We start from the raw sequence: 18,492 nt of genomic DNA on the forward strand, positions 1-18,492 counted from the left end.
CCCCTATACACTTTCTGCCTGATATCTGATGCTAACTTGACTGAGTGTGTGCTGGGATCCTGTTAGCAGGCCCCGTCACGTCTTCTTCCACAACTGGCACACAACTAAGTCCCATGTAAAAGGTACCAGTGGTCCCAAGGGCCCTCTGGACAGAGAGGGACCCTAAGGGCTGCAGCATGTATTATGCCACCCTAAGGGATGCCTCACCAAGCACCTACACACTGCCATGGCAGACTGTGTGTGTTGGTGGGGAGAAAAAGGTAAAGTCAGGTGTCATGCTCTCAAACCACAGTCCCCCCCTCTAGCCTTACAACCCTAAGGCAGGGTGCACTATACCACAGGTGAGGGCACAGCTGTATGAGCAATATGTCCCTACAGTGTCCAAGGCCATTCTTAGACATTGTAAGTGCAGTGTAGCCACATTAAGTATATGGGTTGAGAGTTTGTCATTACGAACTCCACAGCTCCATGATAGCTTCACTGAAGACTGAGAAGTTTGGTATCAAACTTCCTAGCTCAATAAACCCCCACTGATGCCACTGTTGGATGTATTGTAAAATGCACCCAGAAGGCATCTGAGAGATGCCCCTGAAATTCATCCAACTCTCTAGTGTGTGGCTGACCAGTCTATGCCAGCCTGCCATCACCAGACAAGTTTTTGACTCCATTGGGTGAGAGCCTGTGAGCTCTCTGGAGTCAGGCACAAAGCCTGCACAGGGTGGAGGTGCCTCACCCCACCCGTCCTTGCAGGAGCAGCACCACTTGGCAGTGAGCCTCAAGGGCACTTGCCATTTGTTCAACTGCCTTACGGGCACTCCAGCTAGTGCAGAAGTCCGCCAACGGACCAGGCCCCACTTTGTGGCAGCAGGAAAGTTAGTAAACACCAGGAAGCTGGACCCAGGGTGAGATGGACACCTATGGTGTTACATCTCATACTGGGTCCAGACAACCTTAAATTAGTTAGTGTTACAGTGTCTAGACAGACAGGACTCTCTACGGTAGCTGTGGTGAGCAGCCAAGACTTATCTAGAAGATATGTGTAGCACTTGCAAAACCACAGTAGTCACACAGTAACTTATTACACATGAAAGGAACCACACAGTGTTGCAAAAATAAGGGTAATTTATTATATGCACACCAAATTAGACTACCATCTGTATACCGCCCTCTAGAGGTATAAACACACAATACTGAAAAAAATGGAATGGAAACGTTGTCCCCCACCAGAGTGTATGGAGTAGTTAGCCAAGGGCTTGGGAAGAGTGTAACACCACAAGTTAAGTCCTAGAAGATCCCCAGCAACCAGGCGCAGAGGGTAAATTAACCGGTGTTTCCATAAGCTAACATGGGTATGTCGTAGTTGGAGAATTCAGAAACAGGACCGGAGGATTCCAAGGGCTGATTCCGGGCAAGGAGGACCTGCAAAAGAAGGGGACAGAGTCCAGTCCACACAGGAGTGTCCAGGTGGAGCAGGAGCCAAAGCCCACCCGTCTGTAGCTGAAGATCCATGTCGACGGTGATAGATGAAGTCTAACAGCAGGATCCAGTAATTCGCAGTGAGGCCCAGTCAGCACACCTGAAGGAGTCCCACGCCACTGGAGATCAGAGCTACTTGGAGCCTGAAGATCCCTCGGAGCAGGAGTCAATAAGTCTTGGATTGTGCAACAATTGTGATGCACAGGAGTTCTGTCTCAGTGGCAGAGAAAAGGGGTCACCATCTCCTATATTGGACAGAAGTCAGAGAGAACCCAGGGGATCCCTCAGAACCACCACTTGTGTTGCAGAATCTTCGCAGATCCGGAGGACAGAAGATCCCACCAGCCGGACATCGTTCCCTTAGATGCCTGCGGGTGCAGGAGAGTGACTCCTGCACTCCAGGTAGACTCCTTCTTGCTGTAGCTGAAGTCTTGCTGACCCCAGAGGGTGCACAGCTCTGGAGATGTTGCATAATGCTGCAAAGTGAAGTCTTCTCAGGCGGTGCGGTCTTGTTCGGTTCCTATGTAGTCCAGTAGCGGTTACAAAGGCCAGGAGCAGAAGATGTCTTGCAAAGAGTCCTTTGCAGTATCTTACACGAAGAATCTGGGGACCCATCCTCACAGGAGTCCCTAAATAGACCAAAATGGGGCTTTGGTCACTCTCTGGGGTGACTACCTATCAGGAGGGACCTTTGATGTCAGCTACCAGGCCTACCGAGTCAGATGCTCCCAGGGGCCTCTGCAAATCTTGGTTTCAAGATGGCAGAACCGAGTGGCCACCTGGAGGAGTTCTGAGCACCACCGTAGGGGTGAAGATGGACAAGGGAGTTGTCACTCCTCTTTCCTTAGTGTGTTTCATGCTAGAGCAGTGACCAGTGGTCCCTGGACTGGTGCAAACCAGATAATGCAAAGAGGGCAGCAAATGTGCCATTCAAAGCAGTTCGGTGGCGTGGGGTGCCCACCCTTTCTCGGCCCAGTAACACCTATTTCCAAAGGAGAAGAGGATGCACCCCTCTCCTACAGGAAATCCTTTGTTCTGCTGTCCCCTGCACAAGCTGGTAAATCAGCAGAAGGACAGAATTGTGTGACCCTTGTAGACTGGTGGAAGAGTGCATGGAATCGTGCCACTAATACTGGATTCAATATTGGGCTTTGGTTCGGACGTCTTTGATACCAAACATGCCCAGGTTCGGAGTTACCATTATGTAGCTGGACCACAGGAAGTGACCAGTGGACAGATAAAATGGCTTTTCCACACTTACGAAGTCCAGGGAATTAGAACTGAAGGTCATAGGGGCAACCTCTGCTCATGCAGGGATCCCACACACACAGGGACCTGCACCCAGCCCTTTAAGCTGAAAGGGCCTACAAAAAGGGGGACTTACAGAGACGTAGTGTAGTGACCACCGGTGAAAGGGTGCACGCACCATTTCACCCAAGCTGCAAATGGCAGGCCTGCAGACACAGTTTGCATGGCCTTCCTTGGGAGGGTGGCATAAAACATGCTGCAGTCCATGTGAGACTCCTGGTGTACCACTGCCCTGGGTACCTAAGTACCATCTACCAGGCAATTTACAGGGGTACACCAGTATGTCAATTGAGGGGTGTATGAATTACCAAGACAACCAAATTTGGAGGAGAGAGCACAAACACTGGGGTCCTGATTAGTGGGACATCAAGCAGAAAGTGGGGGTAACCATACCAGAAAGAAAGGATTTTTCTACATTTCCCTCCTCAAAGTAAGTGGGTACAGGAAGAGTGTAGCCATCATCCAGGGTCAGAAGCCATTGGCAACTGCCTTCTGACCCCTATAACACCCCTAAATCTAGTATTCAGGGTGACCCTGAACCTTGCTCTTCAGATTCCTGGTGACCTAAAGAAAAAGAAGGACTGAAGAGCCGCACCAGCAGTGAAGACTCCAGATAACAAATGACTGTCTGCAGCCTCAAAACTCCTGCTACAAGAAGACGACTCGTCCTGCAGGATCAGAGACCTCTACCAACCCTCAGAGGACTGCCTGCCTTCCCTAAAGACCGGATCTCCTGCAGACAGCGGCCCTGTCCACAAAGAAACCTCCAAGGACTCCAGAGCCCTCCGGGTCCGTGAGACCTGCCCACTCTGCACCTGACTCCAATGACCCGAGTCCAGGTGGCCCACCTGACCAGGGAGAGTACCCAGGCAATTCAGACCTTGAGTTGACCATGGGTTGACCCCTCCTGGCCACCATGATGACACCTACAGCCCAAATCCAGAGGACCCCCCTCACCACGACCGGATCCGATGAAGATACCAGACGCCTAAAGGTACCCCTGCACTTGCATCCCCTTGGCCTTGGAGAACTCAGCCGATGGTCCACTGACCTCCAGAGGAGCCTCAACTTACCTGTACAGCTGTTTGTCTTCTTCAGCCGACCCACTAAACCAAGCAGGCAACTTCTTTGTGAACCCGGAGTTCCTCAATGAGAAGCATTGGGCGCCCGATGCTGACCTTTGACTGTGCCGCCCATGTGCCACTGAGAGTGCATGTTTGGTGTTGAACTGTGGCCCTCCGGTGCAGAATTTAAAACCCCCAGGGCCCATGCCTTGAGACTGCGGGTACTTACCTGCAAACCATTCATTTCCGAGTGCCCCCAGTCTCCACAGGATTTCACTGGGCGCCTGACACCAACTTTGACCTGTGCACCCAGCCGTAGCCTATGTAAAGCCTCTGGGGATCCACTGGACTCTGCACACTATACATTACTTTGGTATAGTATATACAGAGCCAGCTTCCTACACTAAAATCCAAGAGTTCGAGTAGAGTGTTAAAATAAAAAAACAATCTCTGGGAGCTAGTCTATTGCATCTCACCTCTTCCATATTGAGTGGAGTGCAATAATGTGGTTTTTACCAGGTGCCCACCAGTACATCAGCAGGGCCTCACAAAAGGGCAATAAAGGTTCTTATTACAACTGCCTTTGGTTTAAAACCTTTGTTAAGTGTTGTTATGAACTCCTGTGTGGGTAAGATGAGGTCAAGTGTCTCAGCTGACTTCTAATAACTGTGGCAAATTAGGAAGTCTCCTCAGTAACCACTGATGGAATTGGGAAAGAAACATCAATATTTGGTGAGATCACTAGCATACTTTAGATCTTCAAAAACATCCCATTGTTCACAAGGATAGTACTCCTCATTAAAAATAAACTCCTCCAGAGAATAATCAGCCTCAGATTGGGCATTGAGTCCAGATCGAGGTAGCCTTAGATTCTAAGAGGACAACCAGATCCAGGTCATTTATCTCGGACCCAACGTCAAATGCAATGGCATCAGTCACGTCAACAACTGTGACAATTTACTTGGCACTGTTAATGGAGCCATATGTCTCATTGGACTCAGAACCAACGGAGGATGAACACAAAACTGACCTCTGAAAGAAGTCGAAGGGCATAGCTGGCATAGAGGACAAATCCGCAGACAGTAAACCAGCTAGAGACTCTGTCGGATCCATGAAGCCCATAAGCGCTACAGTGGGATCTGGTATTACACCAAAGATTTCATCCGTAGCTAATTCAAGCTGTTGGAGCTTATGGTGTTCCTACATCTTCCAAAGTAATTTGCAACAGAATCAGCATCAAAGGTGATTCCGGATTTCGACTTCCAACATTTTTTAAAGGCGCCGCATGTACTCACCTGACTTTGATGAAGATCGATTACAAGAAAAGCGTACACATGCCCTAGAGTTTGATCAGGATTGTTGTGTCTTATGCTTTGTTTGAGATCGAGTCTTCAATTTTCTTAGCTTAGAGATAGCAAGCTTAGTGTTGCAGTTAATTAAATCCTTTTTATTAATTTTGGCACATGACTAAGTCGCGACATAAGCAGAGATACCAAAGGCAGACGCTGTGAGGATGAGTAACATATTTCAGGAACAGTCTGTACAAGGTGTGAACCCTGAAGGTTTTGGTGCCATTATTTGCACACTGTTGAAAATGTAGGTAGAAGTAATATCTGTTGAAAGACAGTTGAAGCTCCAGATCCATGCAGAAACAAGGGAATTGAAGCCAGGGCCGGTAGGTGATATACATACACTGGTCCTGACATCACACTCATGTAAGATGGAGCAGCACGATGTAGAATGAGGCTGCACAATACCACATGATGACACACAAGGGAACTGATATGTAAACATTTAAGGGCCCAGTTTGAGGCCTGAGGATATTCAAAAGTTCCGAAAGGGTGTCCATCCCACCACCCATGCAGCATTATCGGGAAAAAAGGACTGGGGAGGCATGTGTATACAGGTCTGGGAGATAAAGGGAAAGGTTGGTCGAATACAACTGGATTGAAAATTAACCAAATGGTGGAAAGAGTGTTCTAGATACGATGACGGAGCCCACTCGATGCACGTCCGAACCAGACTGCTGAAAAAAACTATCTACCATGGGGTCTGCGTCCATTCAAAAAGTACACCAAGAGGAATCCTCACACCGCATCTGGTGACTTGAGAGACTTCTTTGAACAAAACCAACTTGCAAATATCCAAGTCCAACTCTAGATGACAGCAGTATCTACGGCCACACATGCAACAAACATAATTTTCAAATTACAATTCAATCAAGATTTGCATACACCACCTGGCTGCCTGGCTGTTTCCACTGACACCAAATCAGCTGGCGGAGGTATTGGTGCCCCTTCTTTACTCTCTGCTGTGCAGCCAACCACTGTGACTCCTGCTGAAAGAGAGTCACTTCCGGAAGAACTGTTACTCGTCAAACTTTCAAGCAATAAAGTCTTGTCAGCCTGTCCAGCTTCAGTTTCTTGAGGTGGTTCATCTCGTGTAGGGTAGTCTGTTTCCATGGCACCTGAAAAATAATCAAAATAGCCTATCATGTTTTACCAACGTAGGATGTATTAATGAACTCCTTGTTTTTTAATGGCTACATAGAAATTCAGCTTCTGTTTAACATTAACATACTTCGGGCCTAATTTAGATATTTACGGATGGGTTACTCTGTAGCACTTGTGACAGATTACATCCGTCGAAATCTAAATCTCATGATTATTCATGTAATGCAGTAACCCGTCCGCTAATATCTAAATCAGGCCCTTAATTGGGTCTGAAACATCAGCACAAGAAAAGCTCAACACAATGAAAATTTGCTGCCACGTTCTACTAAGCACTTTTTTTGAATACGAGTTCCCATAAACATTGGTCAGTGTAATAGAGAAAATATCTTACACTTTAAAAACAACCATGAAGCAGAGAACGACTCTTAGTGTGCAACTAACAGGAACACAGTTTTAGCTTTGACAACTTCACAAATACTGATGCTTCTTTCAAATCAAACTACTGAGCTGACTCCATTCTAGCCTCACTTTCTTGGGAAGGCACAAATTGACCATGTGCTTACAAGGTTAACCTCATCAACTACTCACTCTCTCATGTGAAATTCAGATTAAAATGCGGTATGTTAAGATCCTTCTCACAAAGTCCAATATTATTACAAATGAACCATTTTTATCAGCATCTGATCTCTCTTTTCTAGTGAAGACCACAGAAATCTGAGGTACACAAAAATAAATATATCCATTGTTAATTCAAGCTCTCAGGGTGGCTTTCATGGAGGTTTCACACACAGCTGTAGTAGCAATAACATTATCCTTTGTCTTGTTGATGGCGTACAATGATAACTAATTGTTCAAAAGATAGTAGAAGCACTCAAACGCAGTCCAACTTGAATATCAAATCCAAACAGTGAGGATGAGCAAGTAAGATCCAATTTCTTTATTGACATGTGGAAAGAACACGTCTTCAAAATATAAGCATTCTTTCATCTACAGCCGACATACATTTTCTCACACTTGTGACTTTTTCAGAGTTGCGAAAGTAAATAAAAATACATAAAGTACAATCCTTCAGGAGCAACAGGGATCCATAACTATTTGACAGATAACAGCAAACACTGTGAAGACCGTCAGATATTTGTGAATGCTTTGACCTTTGTTCAAAGAAGAAACCTAAAAATATATATATATATATATATATATATATGTATATATATATATAGATATATAGTATATATATTTGAAAGACCAAACATCCACCATGCAAAGTATAAGAAGAATAACAGTTAAAACTAAATACTGGTCAGTTAAGTCCAAAAAAAAAACCAGAACATATATCCGACATGGCCAAGCTGAAGCCTCTGTATTTTGGGCCCGTATTTGGAGAACCCCAGAGCTCTCAGATTATAGAGACTCTTTAGGAGAGCTACTAGAATTAGATCATGCTTTGAAGGTCCCCTGGTTGAGATTGATTTCCAGTTGGTGCAAGAGGCTAGGATTATCCAAGCTTTGGACTGCCCATGACCAGATTTGTAGGGCAGATAGACTTATTCTAAAAAGGGTTTATTGGTCTTATGTGCTCGAACAATCCTCCTGGGACATTTTGGGGCACTTGATCGAGCAGTTTTTGTAATCTGAACCAACTCTGTCTTTCGCACTTTTTTTTTTTTTTTTTGAAAGATATTATAACTCCGCCTTAGGCCAAAAACCTATATGTAAGATACCGTTTTGATTGCCTACCCCTAAGAAGTTTTAGTAAAAACTGGAGAAAAGATCAGGCACTAGTCACCTGACCAGCCTGTGGCACTGATACAGAGTAAGTGGAACATATCATGTTTGTTTGTGCTGGGTATTACGACATGCAACAAAGATGGCTACCCCCAATCTGCTTGACTCTAGTCTCTAGTCTGGGATGTGACGCTCTGAGGCACAGCGCATCTTGAGATCCAATATATCTGGACTGGTCATTTTCTCAGCGAGTCCCTTTTTGTTTAATATGTGGCTCAAACGTGAGAATCTTCTAAAACAAAGTTTAACTACATCAGTTTGATTTTAAGCAAGATAGTTTTTATTTTATTAGCTAGGATTGTGGGATGTTGTTGCATATTCACTGCGCATGCCCTGGTTTTAAATTTTACGTGACTGTCCTTCTGGTATGATTATTGTTGCTAGAACTTAATTTAGAACTTGTGTTTTAGAATCCCATGTTTACGTTTTATTTATGTTGTAAATAGCCCACAATGATTGAGCTTAGTTGCTTACCTACTTGCTAATACTGCTTAATATTTATGGGTAACTTTTGCAGATATTAATTACTTGAGATGTTTTATGTGAGCTATGCCTCAGCGGCAAATTTTATGACTGATTTTTTTTCCCTGTTTTTACTTGCCCCAATCTTTATGTCAGATTCATATTATGTTTTATACTTCTTTTTTGACACTTTGATGGCTTAGAGGCAAATAAAGTTAATTTGATGATTAAAAAAAATCATGCACCCCCACCCCCCTGCCAAAAAAAGGTACTGAAAATTTCTAAGACATACATTTTATATTTAAAAAAAATGGTAGTGTTGATGTTACACACCAAAGTGTCCAGAATTATAGGCAACCTACCACCAAGCCCGCAATAAGCCTTAGAAGTAATGGCCTCCGCATTGGGGAGGTGACACGGCTGAGATGTAATTGTAGTAATGATCAGGTTTTTGAGTATGAACTAAATCTATTGGAAGACCGAAGACCGCTTTTGAAAGAGTGGTTACTCTGATCACGTACTTCGTGGAGATGGACACAAAATCATTAATCCACAATGGAGTTCTCTTTTGACTCACAAAATTCAAAGGGTATACAGTGACAAACATTTAACTTTCATCACCAGGTACAGTTTTCAAAGTTACAGCCTATATGGCATCCTCAACAAGCATTGGCACCTGCTCAAATTGGACACCACATTATCCAAATTGATCCCTAACAAACCTTGTATTACTCACAGTGGGGGAACTACCTTGAGATACATATGTCCAAGCTATATTCCCTCCTCCTCTCCCCCCCCCAAGTCTACAGAAGACACCTACTACTTGGTTACCAGACAAACCTAAGGGTTTCTATAAATGTTTACATTGCAATATGTGTCAATATGCAATTGACAAGAAAACAATCTTCAAAGACAATGCTAGGAGAACATATACTATATGAACAAGTTACTTACCTTCGGTAACGTCTTATCTGAAAGACATATTCTAGTTGCAGATTCCTTACCTTATAATTTCCCCCCGGCGTCAGTCTGAATCCGGAGATTTTTCTTGAGCAGTACCCCTGTGCTCTGTCAAGTGGCGTCTGTCGGCTCTGTATCCCTCTTCTGCGTCGTGCACGCCGGATAGGACGTTGCGGGACCTGTATATACACCATCCCGGTGTGTTGACATCGGTTCCTTTTCACGACTTTCCACGCCAGAAGCATGGAGCCATGAAGAACACTGACCACCGGTGCGTAAGAACTAGGGCCCGGAAAGAGAAGTCCCTGTCCCTAGAAATCAGCTCGCAGAGGGGGGAGGATGGGTGGGTTGGTAAGGAATCTGCAACTAGAATATGTCCCTACCAGATAAAGTGTTACCGAAGGTAAGTAACTTGTTTACCTGAAAGAGACAACTAGTTCAGATTCCTTACCTTAGAATAGATACCCATGCAACACTATCCCCAGAGGAGAGTCTGCAAACGAAGATCATACTAGGAAGTCCAGCAGGACCAAATGGGAAAAGTATCCGTCCCTTCGGACCTGACCGTCCAGGCAGTAGCGTTTTGTGAATGTGTGCAGAGATCGACCGATCTAGAGATTGTTCTCTTCTGCACTGTCCGAACTTTCTTTGCACCCACATACCAACAAAGAGTTGATCATCTATCTGGAACTGTTTGGTACAATCAAGGAAGAAACACAACGCTTTCTTGGGTCCAGGAGGTGGAGTCTCTCCGCTTCTTCAGAAGTATGTGGGGGAGCATAAACAGTAGGCAAAGTGGTGGATTGGCCTACGTGGAAGGGCATAACCACTTTCGTAAAAAGAAAAAAAAAGCTGTGTGTGCGAAGCACCACTTTGTCAGAATAGATGGAAAGGTAGGGTGACTTAGATGACAAGGCCTACAGCTCGCTCACCCTGCAGGCAGATGTAACAGCCAAAAGGAAGGCTGTTTTTAATGTTATAATCCTGAGAGAACATTTGTGAAGGGGTTCAAAAGGAGCACACATGAGAGTTCCCAATGGGACATGATGAATGATGATGGAGGAAACATGGGGATAAGACCCTTAAGGAACCTACTAACTACAGAAAACTTAAACAAAGAGGGTTGGTCAGGTAACCTCCGAAATGCAGAGATAGCAGACAAATAACCTGAGGGTGCCCAAAGCAGAGCTTTGCTGGGACAAAGAATGTCTTGTCTGTGCACCATTCCACAAATTTGTTCCATTGACAGGCATGTACCGTTTTGGTGGAGGGACTCCTGGCTGCTAAGATAATGTTACAGACTTTGGGTGGAAGTTAAAAGGTTGTCAACTGTCGCCGCTCAATCTCCACGTAATAAGGTAGAGACTAGAAGGTGTTTGGGTGGGGAACCCTCCCCTGCTGCTACTACAGAAGATTCACCCGAAGGGGCTTTCTGATTAGAGGATCGATGGCCATGCTCAATAGCTCGGGATACCAGACTCTTCATGCCCAGTCTGGAGCCACAAGGATTACTTGGGCCAGTCGTTCTTGATCTTCTTCAGAACTCTGGGATAAAGGCGTACAGGAGGCCTGAGCTCCATTCAACACATTGTTGCCGAGCAAATGGCGCCTTGGAAACTCCAACACGCAAAACTGCTGACACAGCGCGGTCTCCGTGGACGGCGAACAGATCTAACAAAGGCTTCCCACAGCTTAAAAAGACCTTGCTCCACCTCCGGATGGAGACATCATTTGTGATCAACCCGGCATTGTAGGCTGAGCTCGCCTGCTTTGGTTTTGAGAGTGCCCATCAGGTGTTGAACCACCAGGGAAATTTCCTGATGTTCCAGCCATGTTCAGAGGCGCATAGCCTACTGACAAAGAGACCAGGACCCTACCCCGCCCTGCTTGTTGCAGTACCACACGGCGGTGGTGTTGCACATGACCACCTGCACTACTTTCTCGTTGATAGAAGGAAGGAATGCTTTCGATGTCAGTCTAATCGTCCTGAGCTACAATTGATAGGTATGGAGCCCGGACTGTGCTGGAGAAGCCTCTGATCTCTGCCTCTCCCATGTGGCCACCCCATCCCAGGAGTGACACATCTGTCACCACTGTCAGGTTTGGTTGGGGAAGGGAGCGGGATCTGCCTCTAACCCAATCGTGACTCAAGAGCCACAACTGCATAAGTTCCCTCTGAGATCTGGACCATGTTGAAGAGATTTCCGTAGCCATGAAAGGGGCAAAAAGCAGACTGAGGGGGGCAAGGGGAAGCTGTGAGGCCCAAGGACCTGGCCGTAGCTCAGGATCCTTAAAGCGCTCAAGCACAGAGTCTGCTTGGTCCTTGAAGACATGGGTGCCATTAAAGGGAGTGTCCATAATGGTGGACTGGGCATCCCCTTAAATGCCAGACTTCCTCATCCAGATGTGGCACCTCAAGGCAACAGGTGATGCAACTGATCTGCCTAGTGAGTCGGTCATGTCCAGCCCACAGCATATTGTGAACGTAGCTGCATCTCTCCCATCAGCAACAGCTTGGGAGAGAATGGCCCAGGCCTCCTCCGATACCTGTGGCAGCACCTGCACAACTGTGTTCCATAAAGTATGGGTGTAACAGCCCAAAAGGCATGCGGTGTTCACAGATTCACTATCTGGGTTTGCAGAAGGGAATGCGCCCAGGGATGTGGAGGATTGGCTAACCAAGCTCTCAGGGGTTCGGAGTTGCGTTTGCAACACTGGTTCATTTGGAGCGAGTCTATGGTGGCGGGCGATGGTCCTGTTCACAGGAGCCCCTGTGCTGTGTTTTGACCAGGTCCTCTTAGCAAGACATCAGTAACTGCTTCATTAAAGGCAAAAGGGGTTCAGAAGTGGAAGCCCCAGGGTGAAGCACCTTTGTCTGGGGGTTAGTTCTTACTGCCACTGAAGGCAGCTCAAGGCCAGGACCTCGGCCGCTCTTCTCACAAACTCTGAATAAGATGTTCCCTTCTCTGTAGCCACGGTAGGTGGAGAAAGCACACTAGTGACAGGGTAAGTGTCCAGACCACTGACTTTACCTAGGTGCATTCACCAGAAGTGGGATCTTCCAGCTAGTATGTAAAAGGGTCCAGCAACCCCACCCAATCCCTACCGAACCCCAACCCATGAGAATAACGGTCAGGATCTGACTTAGGGAGCAAGGTCCCTATCGAAGTCAGAATCAGCATCGCTCAACATCTATCTAGCTCAGTCTGCAATGAGGATGGAGTCAACGCCACTCAGGTCGGGTCCAGAAAAGGATCCATGGGTGCTCCAAGGAGCAGAGGCCTAAGCAACTGGCGAAAAGCCTGAGGGGGCCCCTGCTCACCCCGCGGGGCCTGATGGCACACCAGCAGTCGGACTGCCCAAAAATGAGGTACATGGCGTCATAAAACTCTCAGAGCTCGGCAGGGGTCGCTCCGGCTCCCGGAAACTCTGGGAGACCAAGAAACAGGCTCAAAGGAAGGAGGCCTGGAACAAAGATGCACCTTTTCTCTTGTCTTGTCGGCTGACAGATAGGGTTAACTCGAAAAATGCTTGTTCTCATTTGACTTCTTTTTGTGCCTCGACCTACCCGACCATCCGAGGACATTGAGTGGGACGATGAAGAATGGGGGCTCTGTGACTGTTCTCGGACCTTCGTCTCAACCAAGATTGGGAGCCTTGCGGAGCCAAGCACCGGGGAACAATGAGCTTTAGGGTCTGCTCCCTCAAAGCTTTTGGATTCATGGCTGGCACTCGGAGCATGACTTTGGGTCGTGGTTGCGCTCCAGACACCACAGGCACACGAGGTGCAGATCTGTCACAGACATTGCCCGATGACAGGATCCGCAGGGCTTGAACCTGGTCTTTTGTGGTGACATCTAGGTGCAGCATAAGTGTCAACACTCAAAAGTCTTTATCAAAAAGTTAAAAAGAAAAAGAAAAAAAAAAAAGAAAACTGTCAAAAAGTGACTGAGGTGTATGTAGCTTTTCTTGGGCTCTGCCATGGTTGACACGTAAAGAACTGACATCAGCGTGCCACACGACTGCACTCCACTCTGCACCACTCCACTGCACTGTCACTTTACGCTTCGCCTCTCTACTATACCCTGTACCACTCAACTCTATGCCAATGTACTCTTCACCACTTGACTCTTCACCACTGAACTTTACACCACTCCATTCTAGGCCAGACCAATCTAATCTGCACAACTTCACTCTACGCTACTGTTCTCTAGACCACTATGCATCAATGCACTCTACGCCACTGTACTCTATGCCAATACACTCTACGCCAATGCACTTTACTCTGTAGCACTCAACTCTATGCCCCTGCACACTACACCAATCCACTGTGTGCCACTCTAATCTACTCTGCACTACTGTATGCCACTTTAGCTTATGCCATTACACTCTTTGCCACTCTACCCAACTGCACTCTACCCTGCACCAATCCACTCTGCAACACTTCACTCTACTCTACACCAATGTACCCAACACAACTGCACTGTGTCACTGCGCTCTATGCCAGTGTGCTCTCCTCTGCATCACTGTGCCTTACGTCATGCACTCTACGTCACTCTACTCCATAACTCTGCACTGTAACGCTGTACCCTGCAACGCTGTACCCTGCAACACTGTACTCTCTGCCACTCTTCTCTGCACTACTCCATTCTACACCACTGCATTTCATGGCACTATACTCTACTCTGTACCACTCCACTGTATGCTATTCAACTCTACTCTACGCTGTGCCACTGCCCTCTGCATCACTCAACTCTACACCACTACTCTGCACCACTCTACGCCACTGCACTTTGCGACACTGCACACTGCTATGCACCACTTTAATAAACACCACTGCATTCTACAATGCTGCACTATATGCCGCCGAATTAAATGCCACTACAATCTGCACCACTATACTCTGCAACACTCTACACCAGTCCACCCTACTCTATGCCACTCCAGTGTATTCCATTCTCTGCCACTGCCCTCTACAGCACTCTACTTCACTGTTCACCATTCCACTCTATGACACTCCATGTGACTCTCCTCTACGCCACTAACTTTTAGCCATGCTGAACAGCAGCCATGCTGATGTACAACATGGCTAAAATACATTGGGAAAGCCAATAGCTCTTGCCAATGCTTACTGCCTATGGTACTTGGAGAGGGACCATGACCTGTGAGGACTGCTGCACCATGAACCCTTAGGAGCTGAGAGAATGGTCCCTGAAGCCCCTCACTGCCTCAGGTCAGATGATTCTGTGACACTCTTGATCCTGGACGCTCTGAATGTCCCGGAACCGCAGGCAGAGGTCTTACCGACCATCGTCATCTTGATGCAATTCGTCGGGTAAGTCCCACAAGAAAAAGAAGTCAAAGAAGTCTAATCGGTCCTCAACTTCTCTGCCCACCTCCAGGCCCCATGGGTGCAGGAGGGGCCCTCTACTGGTTCTCTGTCGGCAGGTGTGCCCTTTGTGCAAGTCAGGCCCTGGATCTGGAGCTGGGCTGCCCATGAGATCACACCATCCCTCAGTGCCAACTCCAGTACCAGTGCACCACCAATGCCCCGTGGTGGTGCAGCCGCCATCGTTCTAGCCATTTGCAACATGGAGCTGGATGGGCATCGCCCATCACCTGGAGAGGGTGACGACTTGGAAGGGTAAGAGGACCTTTATGGTTACCATCATCTCCTTGATGACACTGACAACTGGTACGAGGAACTGCATATGCCCATGGTTTGGACACACCACCAGACAATGGACTGGTCTCTCCCTTTTCCGTGGCTACGGAAGAGGGTGCCCAACTCACAATTTTGGTGCAGAGGACAGCTGAAGTCTTGACCCTCCGTTGCCCACAGTGGAAGTCGAGATGAAGATCTTAACAGAGGTCCGTCAGGCACGAGCTGCCACTTCTAAACCTTACCTCCGATTCAATGAAGTCCTCAAAGATGTTCTCCTTGGGGCCTGGTTGAAGTCCTCCACAGGGGTTTATATGCACATGGTAATTGCCTGCCACCATTGCCCCCTCCTGGGGCCCCCAGTTTCTTAATCCAGCACCCCAAACCAGAGAGCTTGGTGGTCCAAGCCTCAGCTTCTGTGATCCCAGCGTGTTCAAAACCACTCAATGGAATAGGGAATCCAAAGGTTAGATACATTTGGAAAGAGGATCTTCTCTTCTTCTTCCAGCCTAGACCTGAGGACTGCGTGCCTTTTGGGCCAATATCAACAGATTGTGGGATTCAGCTGCGCAAGTGCTGCCTTTGGTCTCGGTGGTGACCAGAGCCATACTCTCCCAAGCTATTGGTGAGGGGCGAGACACAACAAAGTTCTCCATCAGATGTTGGACCTGACACAACCAACTTGCTGGGCAGAGCGACTTCAACGACAAAGGCATTGAGACGCCACACCTGGCTGAGAACCACTGGCTTCTTGGAGAATGCCCAAGCTTCACTAATTGACATGCCCTTTGATGGCTCTAAGCCTCTTTAATGAGAAGGCTGACTCAGTACTGGATGCTTTACGGACAGCAGAGCTACTGCCAGGTCTTGGGGCTATCCCTGGCTCTTTGCCAAGCTCAGCCCTCTTTTTAACCATTCCGTTGCTATAGAAGGGATTATCAACTGCATCCCTTCTTGTCCAGCCACCAATGGGAACCGGTGTCCCAGCCTTTTTGTGGCCATGGACGTGGTTCCCACAGATCAAGTGAAGTCCACCATACCTCCAGCAGCCAAAGACTCCAAACCGTTTTAGCTTGCCCTTATACCAGCAAGAGCACATGGGGGGGTGGTACTCACCATCATCTACCTCACTGAAAGTCTACAACATCAAACAAATGGGTTTTGCAAACTTTCCAGAGGCTACTCCACCCCCTTTCAAGAAAACTCTCCACCCATGCCACCCACTTACAACCAGCTGACGGAGGGCCATCTTTCCTTTCTCTGGCAGGAAGAGTTGGCTCTTTTACTTAGGGAGCCACTGAGAGGGTGACAGCATCAGAAGTAGGTTGTTGCTGCTATTTCACCTACTTTCTGGTGTCCAAAAAGGATGGCAAACTTCATCTAATCCTAGATCTGCACCTTCCTGAAAAAGAAGTTCAAAATGCTCACCTTAGCTCAGGTCCTGTCTGCCCTGAACTCTGGAGACCAGATTGTAACACTGGAATTGCACAAAGCACATTTCCACATCCTTTTTCTGCCTGTCCACAGCTGCTACTTGTGGTGCAGGGTCTGCCAAGAGCATTTTCCGTCTGCTGTGCTCCTCTTTGGTCTCATCAGCACCCCTCAGGTGTTCAGGAACGTGATGGCAGTCACTGTAACACATCTGCAGAGGTTAGGGATTCCAGTCTTTGCATACCTCGACGTTTGGCTGTTGAAAGCAGGCAGGTCCCAGACAGTCGTCTCCTGACTCCAGACTACAGTAGACCTCTTGCATTCGCTGGGGTCCACTATCAACATACTGAGTCACACACTCCCTTTCATCTGGGCCATTCTGGACACAGTGCAGTTCTGGGCCTATCTTCACAAACAGTGAAACCATGATACTCAGGCTATGATTCCAATGTTTCAGCCTCTATCCTGGATTTCAGTGGGACTGACTCAGGCTGTTAGGCTTCATGGCCTCTTGTATCCTTTTTATGGCATGTGGGGGCTCTGCAGAGGACTAGAAGTTCCAGTGGGCACAGCATTAGGGATATTTCTCTGATCTGGCCCAGATCTTAGAGGGAATTCCAAAAGACCTGCAGTGATGGCTGATGAACCGCAACTGGTTCAGCAACAGACCCCTCTGCCTTCCCCAACCGTGATGCATCATGGCGAAGCTGCAGCAGCCATCTGGGAGAGGTGGCTATCAAAGGGCTTTTTTCTTAGAGGAGTCTGGGCTTCAAAACAACCTGCTGGAGCTCTGGGCGATCTGGTTGGCACTGAAAGCCTTTCTTGCTTTAATCAAGGGCAGGCATGTGCAGGTGTTCATGGACAATAACACTGCCATGTGGCACTGCAACAAACAGGGCTGGTGGGGTCATGGACCCTTTATCAAGAGGCTCAGATCCTCCGGCCACGGCTATAACGTCAGGGCTTTTCCCAGGTAGCTCAACACCTGGCAGGCTCTTTAAATGCCAGAGCCGAAAAACTCAGCCATCGATACCTATCTGATCACGAACGGGGTCTCTATCCAGAGTTGGTGCAAGGTCTCTGTCAGCAGTGGGGGACAGCATTGGTTAGATCTGTTTGACACCACAAGAACGCTCAATGTCAGGAGTTTCACATGCTGGAGTTCCAAGACTTTTTTCGCTCTGAGATGCTTTTCATCCCAAGTGGAATTTCGACTGCATGTCTACCTTTCTGTTGATAACACTAGTGCCCTGAGTTCTCAAGAAGATCAGGAATGACCAGGCCATAGCCATACTTGTTGCTCCGGATTGGGCACAGAATCTGATATCACAAAGACCTTGGAATGACCGTTGGTCCTCTGTCCAAGCTGCCCCTTCTGGAAGATCTTCTGTCACAGCAACAGGGTCCTGTTACTGAACCTGCTCATGCTCCACCTTCATGCTTGGAGATTGAGCGGTGGCAATTGTCAGCTTTCAGCCTCCCTCCCCCCCAAAGTCTGTGATGTCATTCTGGCACTCAGGAATCACTCTACCAAGATGGTATACACCTGCCGTTGGACAAGTTTGTGGCATGGTGTGCATCCAAGGATATTGATTCTCTTTCAGCGGCCTTAGACCAAGTTCCTTTGTTTGTTCTTTCGCTGGTCCAGCAGGCCTCTGCTCTGGAAACTGTTAAAGGCTACTTCTCTGCAATTTCTGTGTTCTTATGGTTGCCAGACCAAGCTCCTTTGGTCAAGCCACCTGTAGTGACACCATTCCTCAAAGATCTACAACACATTTCCTCCCAGTCCATTCATCATGCCCCATTGTAATCTTAATTTGGTCCTGATCTTTCCTATGTGCATGCATGTCGAGAGTTTGTGCATGTTTTAAGAATGTGTGGAGTAACATCC

At 47.4% G+C, this 18,492-nt stretch overlaps 1 protein-coding gene across 2 annotated transcripts in view; it reads right to left on the reverse strand.

The window, feature by feature from the left end:
- Positions 1–18,492, reverse strand: part of SPAG9 (sperm associated antigen 9) — a 1,094,694-nt gene that overhangs the window by 541,179 nt on the left and 535,023 nt on the right. For both annotated transcript variants that reach the window (XM_069200034.1, XM_069200033.1), the window contains exon 19: positions 6,088–6,315. In XM_069200034.1, coding sequence (XP_069056135.1) covers positions 6,088–6,315 — 228 coding nt within the window. The remainder of the gene's footprint in view (positions 1–6,087; positions 6,316–18,492) is intronic.

This window comes from Pleurodeles waltl, chromosome 7 (assembly GCF_031143425.1).
Source record: "Pleurodeles waltl isolate 20211129_DDA chromosome 7, aPleWal1.hap1.20221129, whole genome shotgun sequence".
Taxonomy (NCBI): domain Eukaryota; kingdom Metazoa; phylum Chordata; class Amphibia; order Caudata; family Salamandridae; genus Pleurodeles; species Pleurodeles waltl.